The 19,347-nt window shown below is 41.2% G+C and overlaps 1 protein-coding gene across 4 annotated transcripts in view; it reads right to left on the bottom strand.

Moving 5' to 3' along the window:
• The window catches only part of FAM120A (family with sequence similarity 120A), a 98,098-nt gene that overhangs the window by 17,312 nt on the left and 61,439 nt on the right, over positions 1–19,347 (bottom strand). For 2 of the 4 annotated variants that reach the window (XM_053293803.1, XM_053293804.1), the window contains exons 8-16: positions 19,218–19,305; positions 17,321–17,545; positions 15,294–15,468; positions 10,593–10,842; positions 9,959–10,073; positions 5,915–6,124; positions 4,931–5,114; positions 2,387–2,524; positions 888–1,026 (exon numbers count right to left, since the gene is read on the bottom strand). In XM_053293803.1, the coding sequence (XP_053149778.1) occupies positions 888–1,026; positions 2,387–2,524; positions 4,931–5,114; positions 5,915–6,124; positions 9,959–10,073; positions 10,593–10,842; positions 15,294–15,468; positions 17,321–17,545; positions 19,218–19,305 (1,524 nt within the window). The remainder of the gene's footprint in view (positions 1–887; positions 1,027–2,386; positions 2,525–4,930; positions 5,115–5,914; positions 6,125–9,958; positions 10,074–10,592; positions 10,843–15,293; positions 15,469–17,320; positions 17,546–19,217; positions 19,306–19,347) is intronic. The other 2 variants (XM_053293805.1, XM_053293806.1) reach the window with 1 other exon arrangement.

Raw genomic sequence — 19,347 nt, 5'->3', positions numbered from 1 at the left:
AAATGAGCTGCTCAGAAAATGGGAATTTGATGCGAGCTGTGCACTGCTTGTTAGTTTCACCAGGCAGAGCTACATGCAGAAAATTGTGTGTTCCACCCTTGACTACAAATACATGAATACAGAACTAGAAACTACAGTCAATCTACAGATGGCGCTCAATATAATCATGATGCAACATGTACAGAACACCATCTCAGATCAATGCTCTATTTCTCTGTAGTCAGTAATAGCTAGTTCATTAGGAGAAACAGCTGGCAGCTCCTGCATGGCAATCAAGAAGGGAGGGACATTTCTGCCTTTGCCTTTAAGCCACCAGGGGGCACTTCAGTCAGCACCACACACATGTGGCTAACATGATGTGAACTTTAATGGAGCTGAACTCTCCGTGTCAGGGCAGCAGTAGAGTTGGAAGGCAGTGCAACTAGTGATTACACAACCAACATGATAACTGTTTCTCTCATTCATTGCAAAGGGAGGAACAGTGGCAACACTTACTGTGCAACTGCAAAGTTCTTGCCAGAGCTGACCTCTGGCTCCATTAAGAGTATGCATTATGTCAGCCCATCAATCCTGCCCTGGAATACATCTGAAGGGAGAAGCAAGACAGGAAGGCCTGCTCTGTTGGTCTGGCTGGAACCAACTGCCGTACAGCTCGTACCCTCCCAGGACCATCAGCAACCATTTCTAGTGAACGACCCTACCTACTGCCACTATCTAGATATGCTAGTGGAGCAATTCCAGGAAATGATTTCTAATCTTTCCTGGCTTTCTCCCATCATTCTCCTGATTTAAGAGATTGGGGGGTGGAGGAGAATCATCTGTCAAGAAACAGAATTCTAAGGTTAATTCTGACAACAATATTAAGCACAAGGCTTCTTTCTGTTTACCCTCTTGGTCCTCCAACAGAAACCACCTGCAGAGGAAATGGCCCTCTTCCTCCTCGACCACGTCTGCTTCCAGCCCAGTGGCCGACCACAGTGCCAGCTATTTCGAGTTTCCCTCCCTGAGAAGGAATAGGTTGGACACCTGTACAAAGAGAAAATATTAAGAGACTTGATCAGCTGTAGTCAAAGAGTGGAAAATATGGCTTGTCAGCATTCACTGCCAAGTAGCCTTCCTTTTGAAGACTTTAGCTTTACTACTATGGTTATTAGGCAGGTGTTAGCATTAAAAATTCTAATAATTATATTGACCTGCTTTCAACTGTACTGCTGGAACCCATACTTATTAAAAGGTGGGTTGGTTGAAGACACAACATCATTAAAAATAAAGGTCTTCATTACTTTGCATTTCAGACTGTATCTCAAGTCATATTCAAAATATAATTGTTCACATTTGTCTATTTACTGATAAATGCTGTCCAAGTCATAACAGTAAATTTCTAATCATCTAGTAAAGTAACGTGTGCCATAGATTTGGTGTCGCCTCCTGGCAACCACAGAGCCCTGTGGTTATCTTTGGTAGAATACAGGAGAGATTTACCATTGCCGTCTCCCGTGCAGTATGAGATGATGCCTTTCAGGATCTTCCTATATTGCTGCTGCCCAATATAGGTGTTTCCCATAGTCTGCGAAACATACCTGCGGGGATTTGAACCTCTGGCTTGCTAGTCAAGTCATTACCCGCTGTGCCATTAGGTGGCTTATTCTAATCATCTAGGTAACAGATATTAGCTAGATGACGAATTAAACTAATAGCAATGAAAGGGTTAAAATGGGTAAAAGACATGCGGTAACAAATCAAGCCACAAGGTTAACACACTAATTACTACACAACTCGAAAAGTCAGGAAAGTTCATTCTTTGCTATGCTCTGCTTTTAGCTTTATTAATACACCAGCTGCTTCGTGGTATTAAAGTTTAAACATTAAAGCATGTATATGTTTGCTGGAAATAATTAGATTCAGGAATTTCCTTTTCCAATTGTTTAATTGAGAAAAATCCCATTCGTGAAATATGAATTGTCATCATGCACTAAGGAAGAATGAAACAGCAGCAATATTCACTTTGCGTCCCCTGCATCCCTGGTATTTTCCACTAGGAATTACCACCTACTAATTTCCAAAAACAAGCCAACTTCCCATGTTGCTTAAGCACACACATTGAGATTGCTAATGTAGACATTTAAAACAAACATTTAAAACTATAGTTTTGAGCAAATGCATTTCTATTTTAAAGGCAGACAGGCAATAACTATAGGTTGTCATAAAAATCTGAGAGGTGCTTAGCAGAGTAATAGCAGTTAGTGAACGAGGAGGGAGGAAATCACAGCTGCAGACAGTTAAGGGGAGAAAGAGGAAACTGATCGCTGGTGAGAAGCCTCAGACTGGAGTGGGGTGAAGGAGACTGTTGCCGCAAGCTCTAAGAAAAGGGGTTTGGTATAATTACCGCCCTGAAACTTGCTAGTCCTGTTGCTGTCATTGCCAGAGAAGGCTCCGGAGTGTCCTCCTGCAGTAGCCACCCGGAAAGCCCGATATGCGCCTGTTGCTACTGTTTCCCCATAAGGGCCTCCAAAGCCATAGACTCCTGTGAGACCCGGGGTAAAAGAGACAGGGGAAAACTGTGAGGGGGACGGGGACATACAGGAATTCCCCCGAGAAATAAAGCTACTGATCTTTACTGGTGTGACCACAGTTTCTCACTAACAAAAGGCGGTAGATCTGCAAATCGCTGCACTAGAAGCCGCAGAGAAATCAATATGGAAGTCCCGCCACCCAGACAGGAACTGATGAGTTTCCAGGAACCGTTGATTATTAGTCACTCAGAGGTCCAGTTGCATCCTGGCCTGTATATACCCTATCCACTATTAAGAAACCGTAATCTTAAGATAATGGCAGCTAACTTCCACAACACAATTAGTGTCAATGTGGTCACATTCACAAGTTTTGAACTGTACCTCAAAATTGACTCAATTTACATTGCCTCCACTGAGTCAGCAACACAAATACTAGATTTTTAAAAAATGTCAATTATAAAAATATGTGCATACAATTTTATATCTGGGCTTACTATAATCTGAAGACAACTGATAACATGAGCAATGCCTGCAAAAGGGGTCTGCATGTCTACTAGCTTCTAAGGAGAGATGGACAAGCTATATTTTAAAACCAGAGCATTTTAATTCAGCCAGTTTAATATGGTCTCCATAATCCTCAGTACCAAGTTATTACTCTTTCTTGCTGCAAACAACTTCAAAGATTGCTTTGAATCAGCTCAAGTTCTTAAAGAGCCTGATAAGATGGAAGAAAACATATTCCTTTTTTAAAATAAAGTATTGTGTTTGTTCACAGAAGGTCCACCGTTTTAATATTCAGCAAGTTTAGGGTTAAGTTTAGAGTTTTCTTCAAAGAAACATAGCAAAATGTTGTATCTAGACATAGGGTTAGTTTTAAAGGTGCCCTTCTGCACAAGAATGTTGTCTTCTGCTGTTTTACTCCACAAGCTAAAATATTGCACTAGAAAAGTGAAACTAAATCCAAATGTTCTTCCACTTGTACAATCTCTTGCACACTCAGAAGTAGGGGTGTGCATGGACCATTTTTTGTGGTTCAGTTCAAATTTGGACCATACTGCAGGTTTATGAACTGGTTCAGTTGAACCAATTGGCTGGCCCAGTCCGTTCAACTGAACCAGCTCAAACTGGTTTGAAGGGCTATGCTTGTAAAAAGGGGATCAGGTGAGGGGATCTGAAGCAAAGGGGAATCCTTAACAAGGCTGCTAAAGTGGGGGCAGTGCTGAGAGGGCACCTTTAAAAGGGGCTTACTGGCCCGCTGGTGGCCATGGTAGTACTGCCGCTCCTCAAAGGCCCCCCGCCCCAGACCCAGTGCTCCTGTGGTGTTCCCCCCATCAGCCCACCCATGCGACGGTGGTGCAGCTCCAGAAGTGACCTGGCATCTGTGTGAGGAGCGCTGGTACCATACCACGGTCACGGCAGGACCGGTAAGCTCCTTACATCTACCTCTGCCCTCTCACTACTGCCCCCCCTGTCACCCTTTAGAAACATTTTCAAGGGTTCCCTTTTGCTTGTAATCTGGTGCCTCACCAGATTCTCCTGTACGAGTATAGCCCCCTGAACCTTTGGACCAGTTCACCACAGACCAGGCTCGGTTTGGGTTGATCACGGACTGACTGGCCTTCCTGAAGGATGGTTTGGTTCGCGGTCGAGCTGCTCAAACGGGCCCAGTTTGTGGCAGACCAGTTCTCTGCAAACCGTTCATGCACACCCCTGCTCAGAAGTATGACAAGTACTATAGACCTACCTATTAGTACTGAATGAATCTTTCTGCAAGCTTTCACAGAAGCATTTGCAGAACAGTGGTAACACCTATTTTGCTTTTGCTCATGGTTATTAGATTCCAACCTACTGACCACATGCAGATGTTAAACCCCCTGGCTAGGCATATTGGACAAAGAATAAGATCGAGCGCTTCCTCATCCCCAACCCACTCTTACAAATCAGTATAAAACCACGGCTACAATCCTGGTGGGGCAGGAGTATTCAAAGCACGTTTTGCTAGTGCATTCAAAATGCTAAATTGGGTTGAAGAAACCAGGAAATCTTCTATTAACGCACAGAGCTTGAGACTGTTGCCAAGTGACTTTTGAATGTGGCCACCTTCTCTTCTGGTACAAAGAACTTGTGTATATAAAACACTATATAAATATGTAAAAACACCTTGCATTAGCCATAATAAAATAGTCACAGGGTTGTGTCTAAAGACAGGAAATCCTGACTAAGCACCACTGAAAGAAATAGAAACAAGTTAGTAATGACTAACTTGTACCATTCATTTCAACGGTGCTTAGTCAAGACTCACTCTCCTTGGCTATAACCCTACAACTATTTTTATTATGCCTAATACACAGTGCTCTTACATGCAGAATCCACAGAGTATATTCTGGATGTAACGCTGTACACCAAAGCACACTTACCAGCAAAGCCTCTGCCCCTGCCATGAGGTGGTGGAACTGGCCCAAAATGCCGAGGATATACAGAAGCTGGATAAAAAGGCATGGCAGGTGGAGGTGGGAAAGGGAGTGGATGGTTCTGCCGAGAGAAATTTAAGCCTTCAAGGATGCTCTGGCGCATCTTTTCAACCTTGGCAGCTTGTTCAGCCTACAGAGAAAGAATGTAGCCAACATTTTTGATTGTGGCACCAATGGGTTTCTACTATGAATGCAAACTGGAAATCTACTGACACACTCATTGTTTCTCCATTACGCTAACTTTTTCAGTGCTTGCCATGACAGCTAGCTATCTGATCATGAATGTAACCATGTGCAACTGAGACACGGGGAAAATCTCCTATATCTAACAATATAAATAGCTTTCCTAAAACAAATAATAGTGTCCTTAAAAGACAATTCTTTTTGCTTCAGGCAAAAGTAAATATTGTAAATGTACAACATTGTATCTATCAATCTTTTAATTCTATTATCAAATACAACAGGCACAGATTTATTTACTGACTAACTTTTATCTTGCTTAACAACCGAGAAAGACAGAATCCACTGCTTTGGAGAATGAAGAGATGCATTTTACACTTATTTTCTCATTCTAAAGTTCAGTGTGACTTTTTTTCTTGGTAGAGAATTCTTGGTTAACCAACAAAAATAACCCATGCATATATCTAGAGACATATATTCTATAAAAGATGCAGTGATCTATATATCCATCAAGTATATGTCATAAACATTTACTAATAACAATCAGCATTAAACCCTTAACCTACATACATGCAAGCATCCACATTAGCCTCCCTTTCAACTCAAAAGCCCCCGAATGAAGTAAAGTTCATTGCTGAAAGCAACTTGTATTAGACTCCCCCACCCCGCTAGACAAGATGACCATTAACAGATACATTCACTAAACACTGGCAAGATTCCAGCATACATAAGACAACTTAAGAAACATACCTGACCATCACAGAGGTCAATGAGAGGAACTTTTTCCCGGATTGCTTTGATGAGCTTGGTCTGGAACAGTTTCCCATCAAAGTACATCCACGGACAGCAATGTTCCCATGGAATTGGCTGCCCGCAAGCGTCATTTGCAAATAATGCCATGTCCACACCACTCATAAACAAAGCTGACAGCTGAATTCCTCGAGGATCTAGATTTTCAATCTTTAAAACAGAAATGAAATTTCAGTTGACTAAATACTATATTTATTTGGTAGAACCTAAATATAATATAAAACAGCTTAAAATTACCATAAATAAACTTTAAATCATCATAAATTAAGAGCCTGATGAAACAGGTGTGTTTTCAAAAGTCGTCTAAAAACAACCAGAGACCGGGAGATTTTGATGTCATTTGGGAGTGTGTTCCAGAGCCCTGGGGTAACCCTAGAGAAGGTTTGGGTTGCCATCAAGCGAGGTAGTAACCGCAACTGGAAACCCGTCTCCCCCACCCCCACCTCCGATGATCTTAACAGCAACTGGGTTCATGAAGAAGGTGTTTTCTTAAATACCCTGGACCCACGCTGTTCAGGACTTTATAGGTAATAATTAGTTTTCCAAAGTTCCAAGCTTAAATATGTCAATTTACAAAGTTTATTTTTAAACTAAAAAGTATGTATTATTAAGAACTTAGTTTGAAGAACTGAATGCCTCTATAAAACTTCTTCTATATAAAGCCACATGTGCTTAATTACTAGCCATCATTTATTTAAGATAAGGTCACTTAAAGCTGACTGAGAATGGGTGGTGAAGCTTCAATTTCTCTATCTTAGATTCCAAAAGCACATAGTTGATTGCCAAACAATGCAAGCAATATTTATTTGATTTATATCCTGTCTTTAAAAACACATTTTCACAAGGTAGAATATACTGGGAACAGCCTCACCCCCAATTTATTTAAAATGTATTTATCGAATAAAACAACTTGAGAATAGATGCATTTGAGCTGCAGGCCATTACTAAATCATAATCCCAAGAGTAGGTTATTCAGATGCCCAATCCACAGCCAGATTGTCCTTGAGAAGAGCTCAGGCTTGTATTGTTCCTTTCCCTAAACTTTGATAACCCCCAGTTATTTGAACACTCTTTCTCTCCAACCCACTTTAAAGACAGTTTAGTTCCCATGAGTCTTGGGAAATTCTGCACAACTTCATGAAAAGTGACCACAGAGAGTGGTGAAGTGAAAAGGAGAGCATAATTCTAAATCTAGGGCCTGCTTCAGATTTCTCCAAGCGACTTGGGGCTGGGGATTAGTGGGGAGTCAAATAGGTAGCAAGACAGCAAATTGAGCAAGCAAATATATAACACGCCCCCCCCCTCCAAAAAAAGATCATGTGGAAAAAATAGAAGTTGACGATTAGTACTATGTATTGTGGACATTAGAGGTGATAATCTTCATTGGTACACTTAAAGCAGCAAATATCTGTAGGCATCTTACTAAAGACACACAAACATTTTACCAGTACATAACAATTCATATTTTTAGATATTAATAGGCTTAAGCAATGCATGATCTAATGAATATTCTAGGCATGGAATTAAAAAGAAGATGAGCTTTGTGGGACTGGAATGCCCAGAGGAAGGGAGCTTAGTGCAGTAGTCACACACATTCTGTACATTTAACTGGGCCTCAGGGTGAAGTCCTTTCCATATATCTTTTCCTAAGGACCAGAAGAATTTATACTAATTATAGTTAAGAGTAATGGTTAGATGGTCCATTGGACTGACTCAATATGAAGCAGCTGTTAATACAGCACAATATTGTGACATTTGAAAACTCTTGCTATCCAAGTCATATCGTTGTTTTAATCTTTTGAAATGAGTAGAGCAACCCATAACTATTAGCTTATGTTTTCAAGCTGGCTGGGAGATAATTATGTAGCTAATTGGGGGATTTATGCAGCAGCAGCAAGGTCAAGTTTCCAAAGTGAATTTGACTAGTTTAGTCAGTAACTAGAACACACTGTTGTAAACAATGTCATGTTGAAAGTGTCAGAACTGTAGCAGATGCTGAAGTATTGCAGCCATGAAGCACTGTACCTTGCACATAACACACCAGAAGCATCATGAAGCATGCACTACTGTTGACTTCTTTCTATATACTTAAATAATGCTGAAGCCCAACAAGAAAGTTCCTAGACTTCAAACCTAAGCTGCTATTAAGATATTCATAGTGTTGAGGACACTGCATAAATAATCTATCTGTAGGTTTGAATTTTGAAAGTCAAAATAAAATTAACATGCTGAATTCTGCCTAATTCTTGTTACAAGCTGTGATTTACTGTCATCCAGGTATAGTTCTTCTCTGAGCCACTCACCTGTAATTCTAAGCTCATACTGATTTAACTGAGGTAATTTACTTTCAGAATACAAATACTGCCTTACTGGGTCTGGCCAATGGTCAATTTAGCCCAGCATCCTGTCTTCAACGCTAGCCTATACCAGACGATAGAGCCATGGTGTGAGGTAGGCCTTCCTAAGGAAGTACAAGCTGTTAGCAGGGAAGCAGTGAGCAGTAGCAGAGAATTAAGACAGAAAAATAGGGAAAGGGAGGAAAGGGAAGATCTACAGAAAAAGGCATGACAAGCAAAAAAGAAAAACGACCATTTCAGATGGTACAGAACCTTCACCAAAAAGCTCTGTCAATTACCAAGCCCCCCTCCACAAGCAATCTCTGACTGAGTTAATTACATTTACTGTGTATTCTGTATATTCACTGAAGTTCCTGCAAGAACATTGCATAAGAATGTTTGTCTCCCCTTTGCATCAGTTAGTATTATAATATATACATTCAGAGTTATTTTAGTGTTTGGGAACTTTTCCTCTGGAAAAAAATGCTATACAAAACAATGGTTGTTGAGGAATGAGCAAGTGTGGAGGTATGTGTATGCGTGTGTAGTAGGCCCAGAATTCCTCAGAAGTTTTTCAACATTCCTTTCACGTAGGAATTGATTTAAAATAGCAAAAATAAATGTTCCTGATTTAAAAGCAAGTTTTCTGTGTCTAACTCATATCTTTCCTAAACAAAAAGGCATAACTGGCTCCTACAATAATCAACAGCATTTATATAGCTAGGATCTATTCAAAACGCTTGTTCATGTAGCAAACATGGTTAGAGAAAAGGTAGAAGATGTGTATGCAGGGATGGTGGTGCTGGGAAGGCAACTTGTGAAATAAATATTTTTGTTTGATTATTTCTATAAATGTGCAAGGACTTTAAGCAAAATCACTAACAGGTGTTCGGAAGCCTCACAAAAGATATACATTTATATTTTTAATGTAAAAAAATAAAATACAATTACAAATTTTAATTTATCGGTTTTTATCCATCTTGCTCCCTGATGAGTATATGGCTAATGAAGAACAAGCTGTCCAAAAGACAGTCTGTCCATTATTACTGATTTTCTCCTGCAATGCACAGTTATGTTTGACCTGTTATAAGGTGCATTTTTAGTGTGAAAAGGGAACAGATAGGTCCTAAGGTGTGCCTCTGAGTATTCTGTAACTAACAGAGATTCTGTGGCTGAAATGCAGAGATTTTTCAGCCAACCTCCCCCACCCCCCCATATCAATGTGTGTGTGTTTGCGTGTGTATGTGCGTGTGTATGTGTGTGTGTGTGTGTATATATATGTGTGTGTATATATATGTGTGTGTGTGTATATATATATATATATATATATCTTGAAAAGATCTCCCCGAGGAAGACATTTAAAGGCACTGATGAAACACATAATGCAAGTAAAATAAAGGCAAGATACAAGTATACACAATACAAGAAATACCAAGAAAAGCAAAGGTATGAGCCAGAAGAGTTTTTTACTTGAAGGAATCAAGCCTTTATTACCATAATTATCAACGAATTAAAGCTGGAGCTGAATTCAAAAACCCTTGTGTCAAAATCTTATTCTATAAGACATATTATATCAATGAAGTCAAGCAATCACCAAAGAAAAATTGTACTGCTCTAAGTATGGACCAAAGCCAAGTTTAAAATTCACCTTAAGTTCCTGTAGTTGGTCAGGTTCATAGAGTTTGGGAGATAAAGCTTGAGCCAGGAAGGCATCAAGTTCCTGGCGACGAAGTATCCGAATGCCAGGCCATTGCACCATATACCTACAAAGGATTCAGGATTATTTCAAAAGCATAATACACTCCTCAGCATTTGTATAGCCTGTTTAGGCAGTCAAAGTATTTCATGTGTATTAGTCCCATCTAATCATTACAACGCTCTGCAAGAGAAGCATTATCCCCAGCTGGAGCGCTGAGGCTGAGAAGGAGTAAGCGACTTGCCTGGGCAACCAAATGAGTTCATGGCAGAGGCAAGAACTGAAGTGGCAGAAGCCCTCGACTATAGCTCAGGTTTCTAACCACTATGCAACGCCAGCTCTTGTGCTGCTTATAATCTCCATGTGTGGCAATCATGAAAGTATCACAAGGATTTGACCACAGTGGCTGGCATCCTGACTAACACACATTAACAGGGACTGTGGGGCCATAAATGGGGCTGAAGTGCAGGTTCCCCAGGTGGATAATACAATTGGAAGTAACATGAATTCTAACAGCATTGATAAGGAGGTACATGTTACCAAGACAAACTGTTAGGTTAGCACTGAGGCCAGTGAACATACTCACCTTAATACACAGCAGAGCACCATAAGGTGAGTGGGCACATTAGTTGGGTTTAGCATTGCTGGTGTGTCTGACCTCATGCAGGCCAAGAATGCCCTCATTCTTCGATTCTTGTCCTCCACGGCTTTCCCCAGCCACAGTTTCTTTAAATTGGGACAGGTCCATTCCCTAAATGCAAGAGCTTCTACCAGCTCAGGTGTCTGGGGAGACTTTCCTTTGTAAGCAGCCCATTCTTTAATTATCACTGGTGAAACTACAGAATAAAAAAAGAAATCAGATATTTTCACCTTTGTGTACCAATAGTCAAGTAATTTACCAAGACTGAATTCAAACCTGTATATTCAATGTAGTTATTAATTTCATATTTCTTTCCGCCTTACTCACACACATATCCCATTAACAAATAAACTTCCTAAGATCATTCTAAGAAACAACATGGATTGTACTTTGTAAACTAAAGTGCCATATAAATTAATTTGTTAATTAGGGCAAATATTAAAGTCCATTGGTTTATATGGGGAAGTTAAAGCATAAGCTCTCTTCAGTTGAGATCACTGGAGTTTGGTTGGGCCACGTCCTTGATTACTTTAACTTCAACAATTTAAATCTAAGAAATCTGTGAAATAATAATATTTTTAGGATAGGGAGGTTATACTTTTTAAAAAAGTGAACTAGAAAACACAAAGTGAGGAATTCTGAGCTGCACACCTTGCTGAGAAGCTAAAATTCCTTCTACTTCATCATTCAGTAAGGAAACAAAGAGAGAATCAAGTTTTGATATCAAATCTACAAGACTGAAAATTGGCAATGAGCTGTTGATTCCAAGATGAGGCTTGATTCACTTGGCTGAATAATTTCAAGCTACTTCCTTTATAATATGGCTATTCTGCATACTGTACAGCAAACTGCAATCAAACAAGCTTTAGTTATCCAGTTCAAGAGCATGACAAAACGCTATGGGGCTTTCTTGACTGTTAAGCTTGATCCAGCACATAGGTGAGTAGTTCTGTCACTGGTTGAGCAGAACTGGGACAGGGTGATGGTGGACAACATCCCAGCTCTGAATCTATATGATTCTATATGATCCTGATAGTGTATAAACATAATACAGATGGTCCTCATTATCTGAGGTCTCAGCACCTGCAGTTTCTGTATCCGCGGCTGGACAATGTAAACCCAGCCTTGTTATACTCTGAGGGAAATAAGTATTTGATCCCCTGCTGATTTTGTCCGTTTGCCCTCTGACACAGAAATGACCAGGCTATAATTGGAATGGTAGGTTTATTGTAGCTGTGAGAGACAGAATAACAACAAACCCACCCTCAAAAGCCCAGGGCCCAAAAGTCAGCGATGGATTTGCATTGTAGTGAGGGAAATAAGTATTCGATCCCCTATCAACCAGCAAGATTTCAGGCTCCCAGGTGTCTTTTCACTATATGCAGGTAACGAGCTGAGATGAGGAACACCCTCTGTAAGGGAGTGCTCCTAATCCCAGCTTGTTACAGTACCTGTATAAAAGACACCTGTCCATAGAAGCAAGCAATCACTCAGCTTCCAAACTCACCACCATGCCCAAGACCAAAGAGCTGTCGAAGGATGTCAGGGACAAGGTTGTAGACCTGCACAAGGCTGGACTGGGCTACAAGACTATCGCTAAGCAGCTTGGTGAGAAGGTGACTACAGTTGGCACGATAACTCGCAAATGGAAGAAACACAAAATAACTGTCAATCTCCCTCGGTCTGGGGCTCCATGCAAGATCTCACCTCGTGGAGTTGCAATGATCATGAGAACGGTGACAAAGCAGCCCAGAACTACACGGGGGGAACTTGTCAATGATCTCAGGGCAGCTGGAACCATAGTCACCAAGAAAACAATTGGTAACACACTAGGCCGTGAAGGACTGAAATCTTGCAGTGCCCGCAAGGTCCCCCTGCTCAAGGCAGCACATGTACAGGCCTGTCTGCAGTTTGCCAATGCACATCTGAATGATCCAGAAGAGAACTGGGCGAAAGTGTTGTGGACAGATGAGACCAAAATCGAGCTCTTTGGCATCAACTCAACTCGCCATGTGTGGAGGAGGAGGAATGCTGCCTATGAGCCCAAGAACACCATCCCCACCGTCAAACATGGAGGTGGACACATTATGCTTTGGGGGTGTTTTTCTGCTAAGGGGACAGGACACCTTCATCGCATCAAAGGGACGATGGACGGGACCACGTACCACCAGATCTTGGGTGAGCACCTCCTTCCCTCAGCCAGGGCATTGAGAATGGGTCGTGGATGGGTATTCCAGCATGACAATGACCCAAAACACACAGCCAAGGCAACAAAGGAGTGGCTCAAGAAGAAGCACATGAAGGTCCTGGAGTGGCCCAGCCAGTCTCCAGACCGTAATCCCATAGAAAATCTGTGGAGGGAGCTGAAGGTTCGGGTTGCCAAACATCAGCCTCAAAACCTTTCTGACTTGGAGAGGATCTGCAAAGAGGAGTGGGACAACATCCCTTCTGGGTTGTGTGCAAACCTGGTGGCCAACTACAAGAAATGTCTGACCTCTGTGATTGCCAACAAGGGTTTTGCCACCAAGTACTAAGACATCTTTTGTGAAGGGATCGAATACTTATTTCCCTCACTACAATGCAAATCCATCGCTGACTTTTGGGCCCTGGGCTTTTGAGGGTGGGTTTGTTGTTATTCTGTCTCTCACAGCTACAATAAACCTACCATTCCAATTATAGCCTGGTCATTTCTGTGTCAAGAGGGCAAACGGACAAAATCAGCAGGGGATCAAATACTTATTTCCCTCCCTGTACATGATTTGAAAAATAGTAAGAATTTGCCTATCCGCGCTTCCTGGGTGGCTGGAAATAATAATAATAATAATAATAATAATAATAATAATAATAATAATAATTATTATTATTATTATTATTATTATTACATTTATATCCTGCTCTTCCTCCAAGGAGCCTAGAGCGGTGTACTACATACTTGAGTTTCTTTTTCACAACAACCCTGTGAAGTAGGTTAGGCTGAGAGAGAAGTGACTGGCCCAGAGTCACCCAGCTAGTTTCATGGCTGAATGGGGATTTGAACTCGGGTCTCCCCGGTCCTAGTCCAGCACTCTAACCACTACACCATGCTGGCTCCGTGGTGGTCATTTCCAGCACCTATTTTGCTGAACAGAGCCATTTTGTGGTTCTCCCTTCAAACCCATCCCCACAATTTTTCATGGAAAAAATTGGCAGAATTGGGGGCTTGGGGGAGCACATTGCTGGACAGTTGGAGAGTATGGTACTACACTTTATCTTATTTCTGCCTTTTAAAGCTATTTTTTCACCTCCAGGAACCTAACCCCCAATTCCCATTGCTCCAAGGTCTTGTTATCCACAGCTGTAGGAGAGAAAAGAAACCCCATGGATAACAAGGACAACCTGTACATCTAAATGTAAAAACTACAAAAGTAAACCCAGAGTAAAATTTGCAGAAGCAGAGAGTGATTTTTGCCTCTTCTCTTTTTCTTCTGCCATCCTTCTGCCAAAATGTACTTGAGGTGAGGACTCTCAGGGAGATATTATCTGCAAGCACAGAGGGCTGTAGAGGGAATGTAGAGGGTCAGCAGAAGTCACACCTCTGGTCCTTTTGTAAGCAGAAATATTTCCCTAATGTAAATCTTGCACTGGATGCTGCTCCATTATTTCCATAACTTAAGCTTGATTCTGCAGTCCTTAAAGCTCTATTTATTCCACTGTATTCATGTTTGAAGTTTTTTAAGAAACTGGACCACATCTAAGATTAGACTAACCTAAAAATGCATGCGATGGCTAGGCTGAGATGTGGAAAATAGAAATGTCACCACTTTTCATTGAAGATTTGCCAGGAAGGTTTTCTGAAAACAAGACCAAGGCCAGAACTACATGTTCAATACATGGAGAAGGGACGTAGAGCTTTAGGTGGAAGAGAAAGTGCTTAACTTTTCTCTAGTCTGGTTTACACAGAAGAATGTGTTTGCCTCATCCTAAATGGCATGGTTTCTTACTGCCAGCAAAGATCACGGAAGAGCAGCTGCTATGCCTCTTCAGTGTATGTACTGTGATTGAGCTGTATCAGAACAACTTCCATTAATTTCAGTGGGCTTGTATAGGACAAGATCCAAGTGAATTGCATCCAAAATGTGAGAAATGGGTGTGCCTGGTGTGTGCCATAGAAGAGCTAAACTAAACTACTTTGAGAATCGTGTGTGTTCAAAGGCACAATATAATACAAAATGGCAGATGGAAAAGGAAAACAGACAAGCAGCTCTACACTATGGTTCAGATGTCATGCAGAACCTTGGTTGAAGATGAGCTTTGAGTGATTTCCCTCAGCTTTGGCAGAATGCATTCCCTGCCATTATCCCATTTCTGCAAGTTTTACTTCCTATCTAGGTTATGATAAGCTGAGATTGGTTGGTTTGGATGTCACGGCCAATCTCAGCTTATTCTAACCTACTTGCTTCAAAAAAACCTGAGATCTGGGACCAAGGGTTGAAGTGAGTTTCAGGTCTTGGATTCTCTGAACTAGATGTACATGCTCATGTGGGGACAGGCGAGCGTGTGCTCCTGAGGATCTTAACTGAGATTCTCTATGATGTCTGCACCCACCCAATTTGTTCTAAACTGAACTGAGGCAGTATTTAGAGGCAACAACAAGAAGCAAATACATACATTCTGGAGGAAGCCTGTTCTTTCTAAAAGCAAGTCTCTCGTTTTTTTTCCTGCTTTCTGCCAAACTGAACAGGACTCCGTAAACATACTGACGAACTGGCCTATAAAGAAGTGCAGCAGGAGGCAGGTCTTTGTTAGCTTCATCTTCAATAGAAACAGAAATTTTGATTTCACCCTGTACAAAGAAGAAAATGATTAGCAGAATAGAAATTCTCATCTATCTATCCATCCATCTCATTTTTATACTGCCTAATATGCACATCTCAAGGCAGTGTACAAAGTCTGAAACATAATAGAAAACAGAGTAAAACAGTTAAAAATTTACAAAATACAATGAAAATAATCTGGGGCGGGGCACCAAATTAAACTGCTTGAAACGGATTTCAGTTAAAAGCCTGTGAAAACAGGTGTGTCTTGAGGGTCTTCTAAGAGCAAACAGAGAAGGATTATTGTCAATTCAAGCATTATAGCCAATGTTCCACAACTGGTGGCCAGCCTTAGTTGCTGGACCACAACTGTGGTCAATTTCCCCATCGGCAGTGCAGTTGAACAGCCAAGCACAGCCAAGAAAGCTCTGCCTTCCGCTTTCTTCTCCTGCACTGGAGGATAAGAAAGCATAGGATATCTCTGTTTAGTCGCTGTTTGGCAGAGGCTGTCTAGACACTACCCATGTCTACAAATGCCCCTGCTTCCCTTTTCTATTACAAAGAAGGGAAGGAAGGTATAGGGTTTGCTGGTTTGGGCCTGGCATAGCCAAGGTACTTCATGGTAATGCAGTGCCCAAACTAGCCGTCTTCGGTAAGCTTGGAGGTGGAGAGGAGACAGGAATTGCCATGGGATTTCAGGGATGATCCCACAAATCTAGCTCCCAAGCTAGGAGGCAAACTAGGCTTGCTCATCACTTTTGCCAGTGGCCCGCTCACCATGGCAGCCTTAAATCCAGAAACCCAATTATATGAGAAGCATAGTTCCTACAAGTTTTAGTGACATTTTTCATAATATACTTTATAGCAAGCATGAATTGTCCCCTTTGCTAGGCAGGGCTCACCCTGGTTTGCATTTGAATGGGAGACTACATGCCAGAGCACTGTAAGACATTCCCCATAGGGGATGAGGCTGTGCTGGAAAAAGCACCTGCATGCTTGCATGAAGAAGGTTCCAGGTTCCATCCCTGGCATCTCCAGATAGGGCTGAGACACTCCCGCCTATAACCTTGGAGAAGACGCTGCCATTCTGTGTAGACAATACTGGGCTAGATGGACCAATAGTTTGACTTGGTATATGGCAGTTTCTGATGTTCCCATGATATAGGCCAACCGCTATGCCACTTAATAAGTAGCTATATTGCGGGGGGGGGGCAGTTTTCCAAGGTATCAGTGACTACTTTCTGTTAAACCACAAACAGGCAAATTTAGATTTTGCAAGTACAAAAAGTTCCAGTGTATGAGAATGCAGATGCTAAATAAGTATCAAGCATACGGCATGATATGTCACTGCAGGAGGGTGCATGCCACATTGTACACAAGAATCTTCAAACATACATCTGTCAAAACAGATGGTTGGTATTGGATTGGGGGGGGGGCGGGGCTGTGCCTAGAAAGTAACAATGCTAAAAGGAAACCTAAGTTCTAAGTAGGTAGGGATTCAACTATGAGTCTTTTCACAGAGAGCAGAATGGACTTTACCACTTTGGTCCACAGCTGGGGGGATGCCATTTATAAGACATACCTTATGTAAATACTTCCTGCAAAAGAAATTAGCACACTGGCTAGGCAGTATGCAAGCTCTCTGAAGCTAAATTTTCTAATGACAAGGAGAGGTATTTGTTTGTTTTTTAAACAAATCATAAACATGATCTGCCACCTGAAGACCAAAATGGTAGGGTCTGTTCTCAGAACTCCACAATCATATTCTAATGCATGTGTAGACCAGGCCTGCACTGTTGTTAAAAGCCAAGAGACAATAGCAGGCATCCAATGACGCTTTTAGAATCCTTGCTTTATAATAATCAGTTCTGAGAACCGTACCTTGGTTAGAACATGAAAGATGTATGGATACATTAACCCCTTTTTGTGTCTGTGTTCTGCCACTCTTAATACTTCGGGTGCTACAGGAGGTAATGGAGGAGTGGTAATATCCATATGATTCCTGGTGGGCATTGACAACAGACATGGGATTTGTGGACTACTGGCTTGGTTCCCTTTAACTTCAGCTGCCTGGTTTCCTGAAGAAACAGTAGAGGAACCTTCTGCCTATAATATATAAGAAAGCCATTTTGAATAGATACATCTGTCTTTAAAGCAAGAATTATGCAAGTAAATAATATGCAACTTTATATGAATTTTGGAAAATAAATCTTACACACTTGCAATTAAAGAAATAACTAATATGCACAAGACTTGTTACCTTCTACACTCAAAGAAAAGTATTTTCTCTATATATTTATATATATATATCTTTTATTTCTATATTTGTATATACTTTATTGCAGTGAAGGCTATACGCAGCCTCCTGGAAAAATGCTGGGAACTTTTTGGTTTCATAACTAAATTGAGTGAGCACTCTGCAGTAGCAGCTAGAGAATGATTACAAATGACTCACCAATAATGTCCACTATGAAAGCAGATGCTGAGAGCTTCTGATCAGGACATTTTTCTAATGCAGAGTGCTCACTTCTACCTTTCAAAAGTCTTGCTATCAGTGTTCCCTGTAACAGGGATTTCCAGATCTTGTTGACTACAACTCCCAAGTTCCCCAGCCATTGTAGGTGGGGATGCTAGGAGTTGCAGTCAACAATATCTGGGAATCCCAGTTACAGGGAACAATTTGCTTGCAAAAAAAAAAAAAAAAAAATTGCCGATGTTCAGCAAAAAGCCTTCAATTTCTCTAGATTCCCAATATCTGAAAATTTGCCTTGACATATTGATGAAAACAAATGTACTGCATGTAATAAAATGAAACATTGAGAGAATGATTCAACTCATTTAGCCACAGACATACCTTTACTCTGAAATTAATATAAAATCAGTTTTTCTATAAGCTCTATAAAGTTTGGCCAAACAAGCCTTGACAGTTAGTCATCAGGGTATGAACAACCTTTGCAAAAATAGTAACAACAACAAGGTGGAGATGGCAGACATCTATCTTTTGGTCAACTGACAGCCTATTATTTGACTGTAGTCAAATATCCTTAGCAAGGAAACATGTGGTGGGGAAAAGCTTGTCTCTCAATTGAGTTATCAAGTGAGCAGAAATTCTTGTCCTGCAGCCCAATCACCATGTTACACTCCAAGTTATCATCAGATTTCCTATCGTCATACAGAAGGCTGCCATTCTACAGTGAAGAACATGTTGTTCCTGAGATCTGGCTGCTTTCTGCCCTCCCTGGTTTACTGTATCAGCTACTGTTTCTGATGAAGGATTTTCTGCTGTGCTTGGTTTGAATGCCTGGTACTACTTGGTGTAATTAAAGGCAGTTTCATTAGGCAGGTCCAAGGAATAGTAGCCACTAATCTCATCCCAGACATCAGCTTGAAACCGACTTTGAAATGTGGCCAAGAAAATCTCTCATATTCGCTAGCCAATCAAGAGCTCTTTTAACATTCTTAATATGAGGTCAAAACATGAGAAACAGAATGCCAAATCCGCATAATTCTGATTGTTCCCAGACTGAGCTGTAAATAGCAGCTGACATCCAGACTAACCCTGTGCCAACATGCCAGGGTTTTTCCCTTCACACAAGGCGGCATGGTTTATGGTGATCCCCCTTTCCTCTGCAGCCACCTATGCCTCCAGAAGGTGTGCCCAAGAGAGTTGCGTTAGGGTTTAGGTTTGAATTTGACTCCCTGAGCTGAAGTTCTAAAAACCACACATTCAATATTACATTGAAGAACTCTGATCATACACTCCACAACACTTCCTTACCTTTGTTTGGTCTCCTGAATCCCCACGTGCTTGATTTTCTGACTGGTTTCCTGTTTTTTCCCAGCAAGGTTTGTTCCCACCAACATGACTGAAGGAAGAACACATTTCTTATTGTCAAGATCATTACCTT

Source organism: Hemicordylus capensis, chromosome 2, assembly GCF_027244095.1.
Source record: "Hemicordylus capensis ecotype Gifberg chromosome 2, rHemCap1.1.pri, whole genome shotgun sequence".
Taxonomy (NCBI): domain Eukaryota; kingdom Metazoa; phylum Chordata; class Lepidosauria; order Squamata; family Cordylidae; genus Hemicordylus; species Hemicordylus capensis.
Note: the sequence above shows the minus strand (reverse complement) of the source record. Positions and strands in the feature narration are given on the sequence as shown.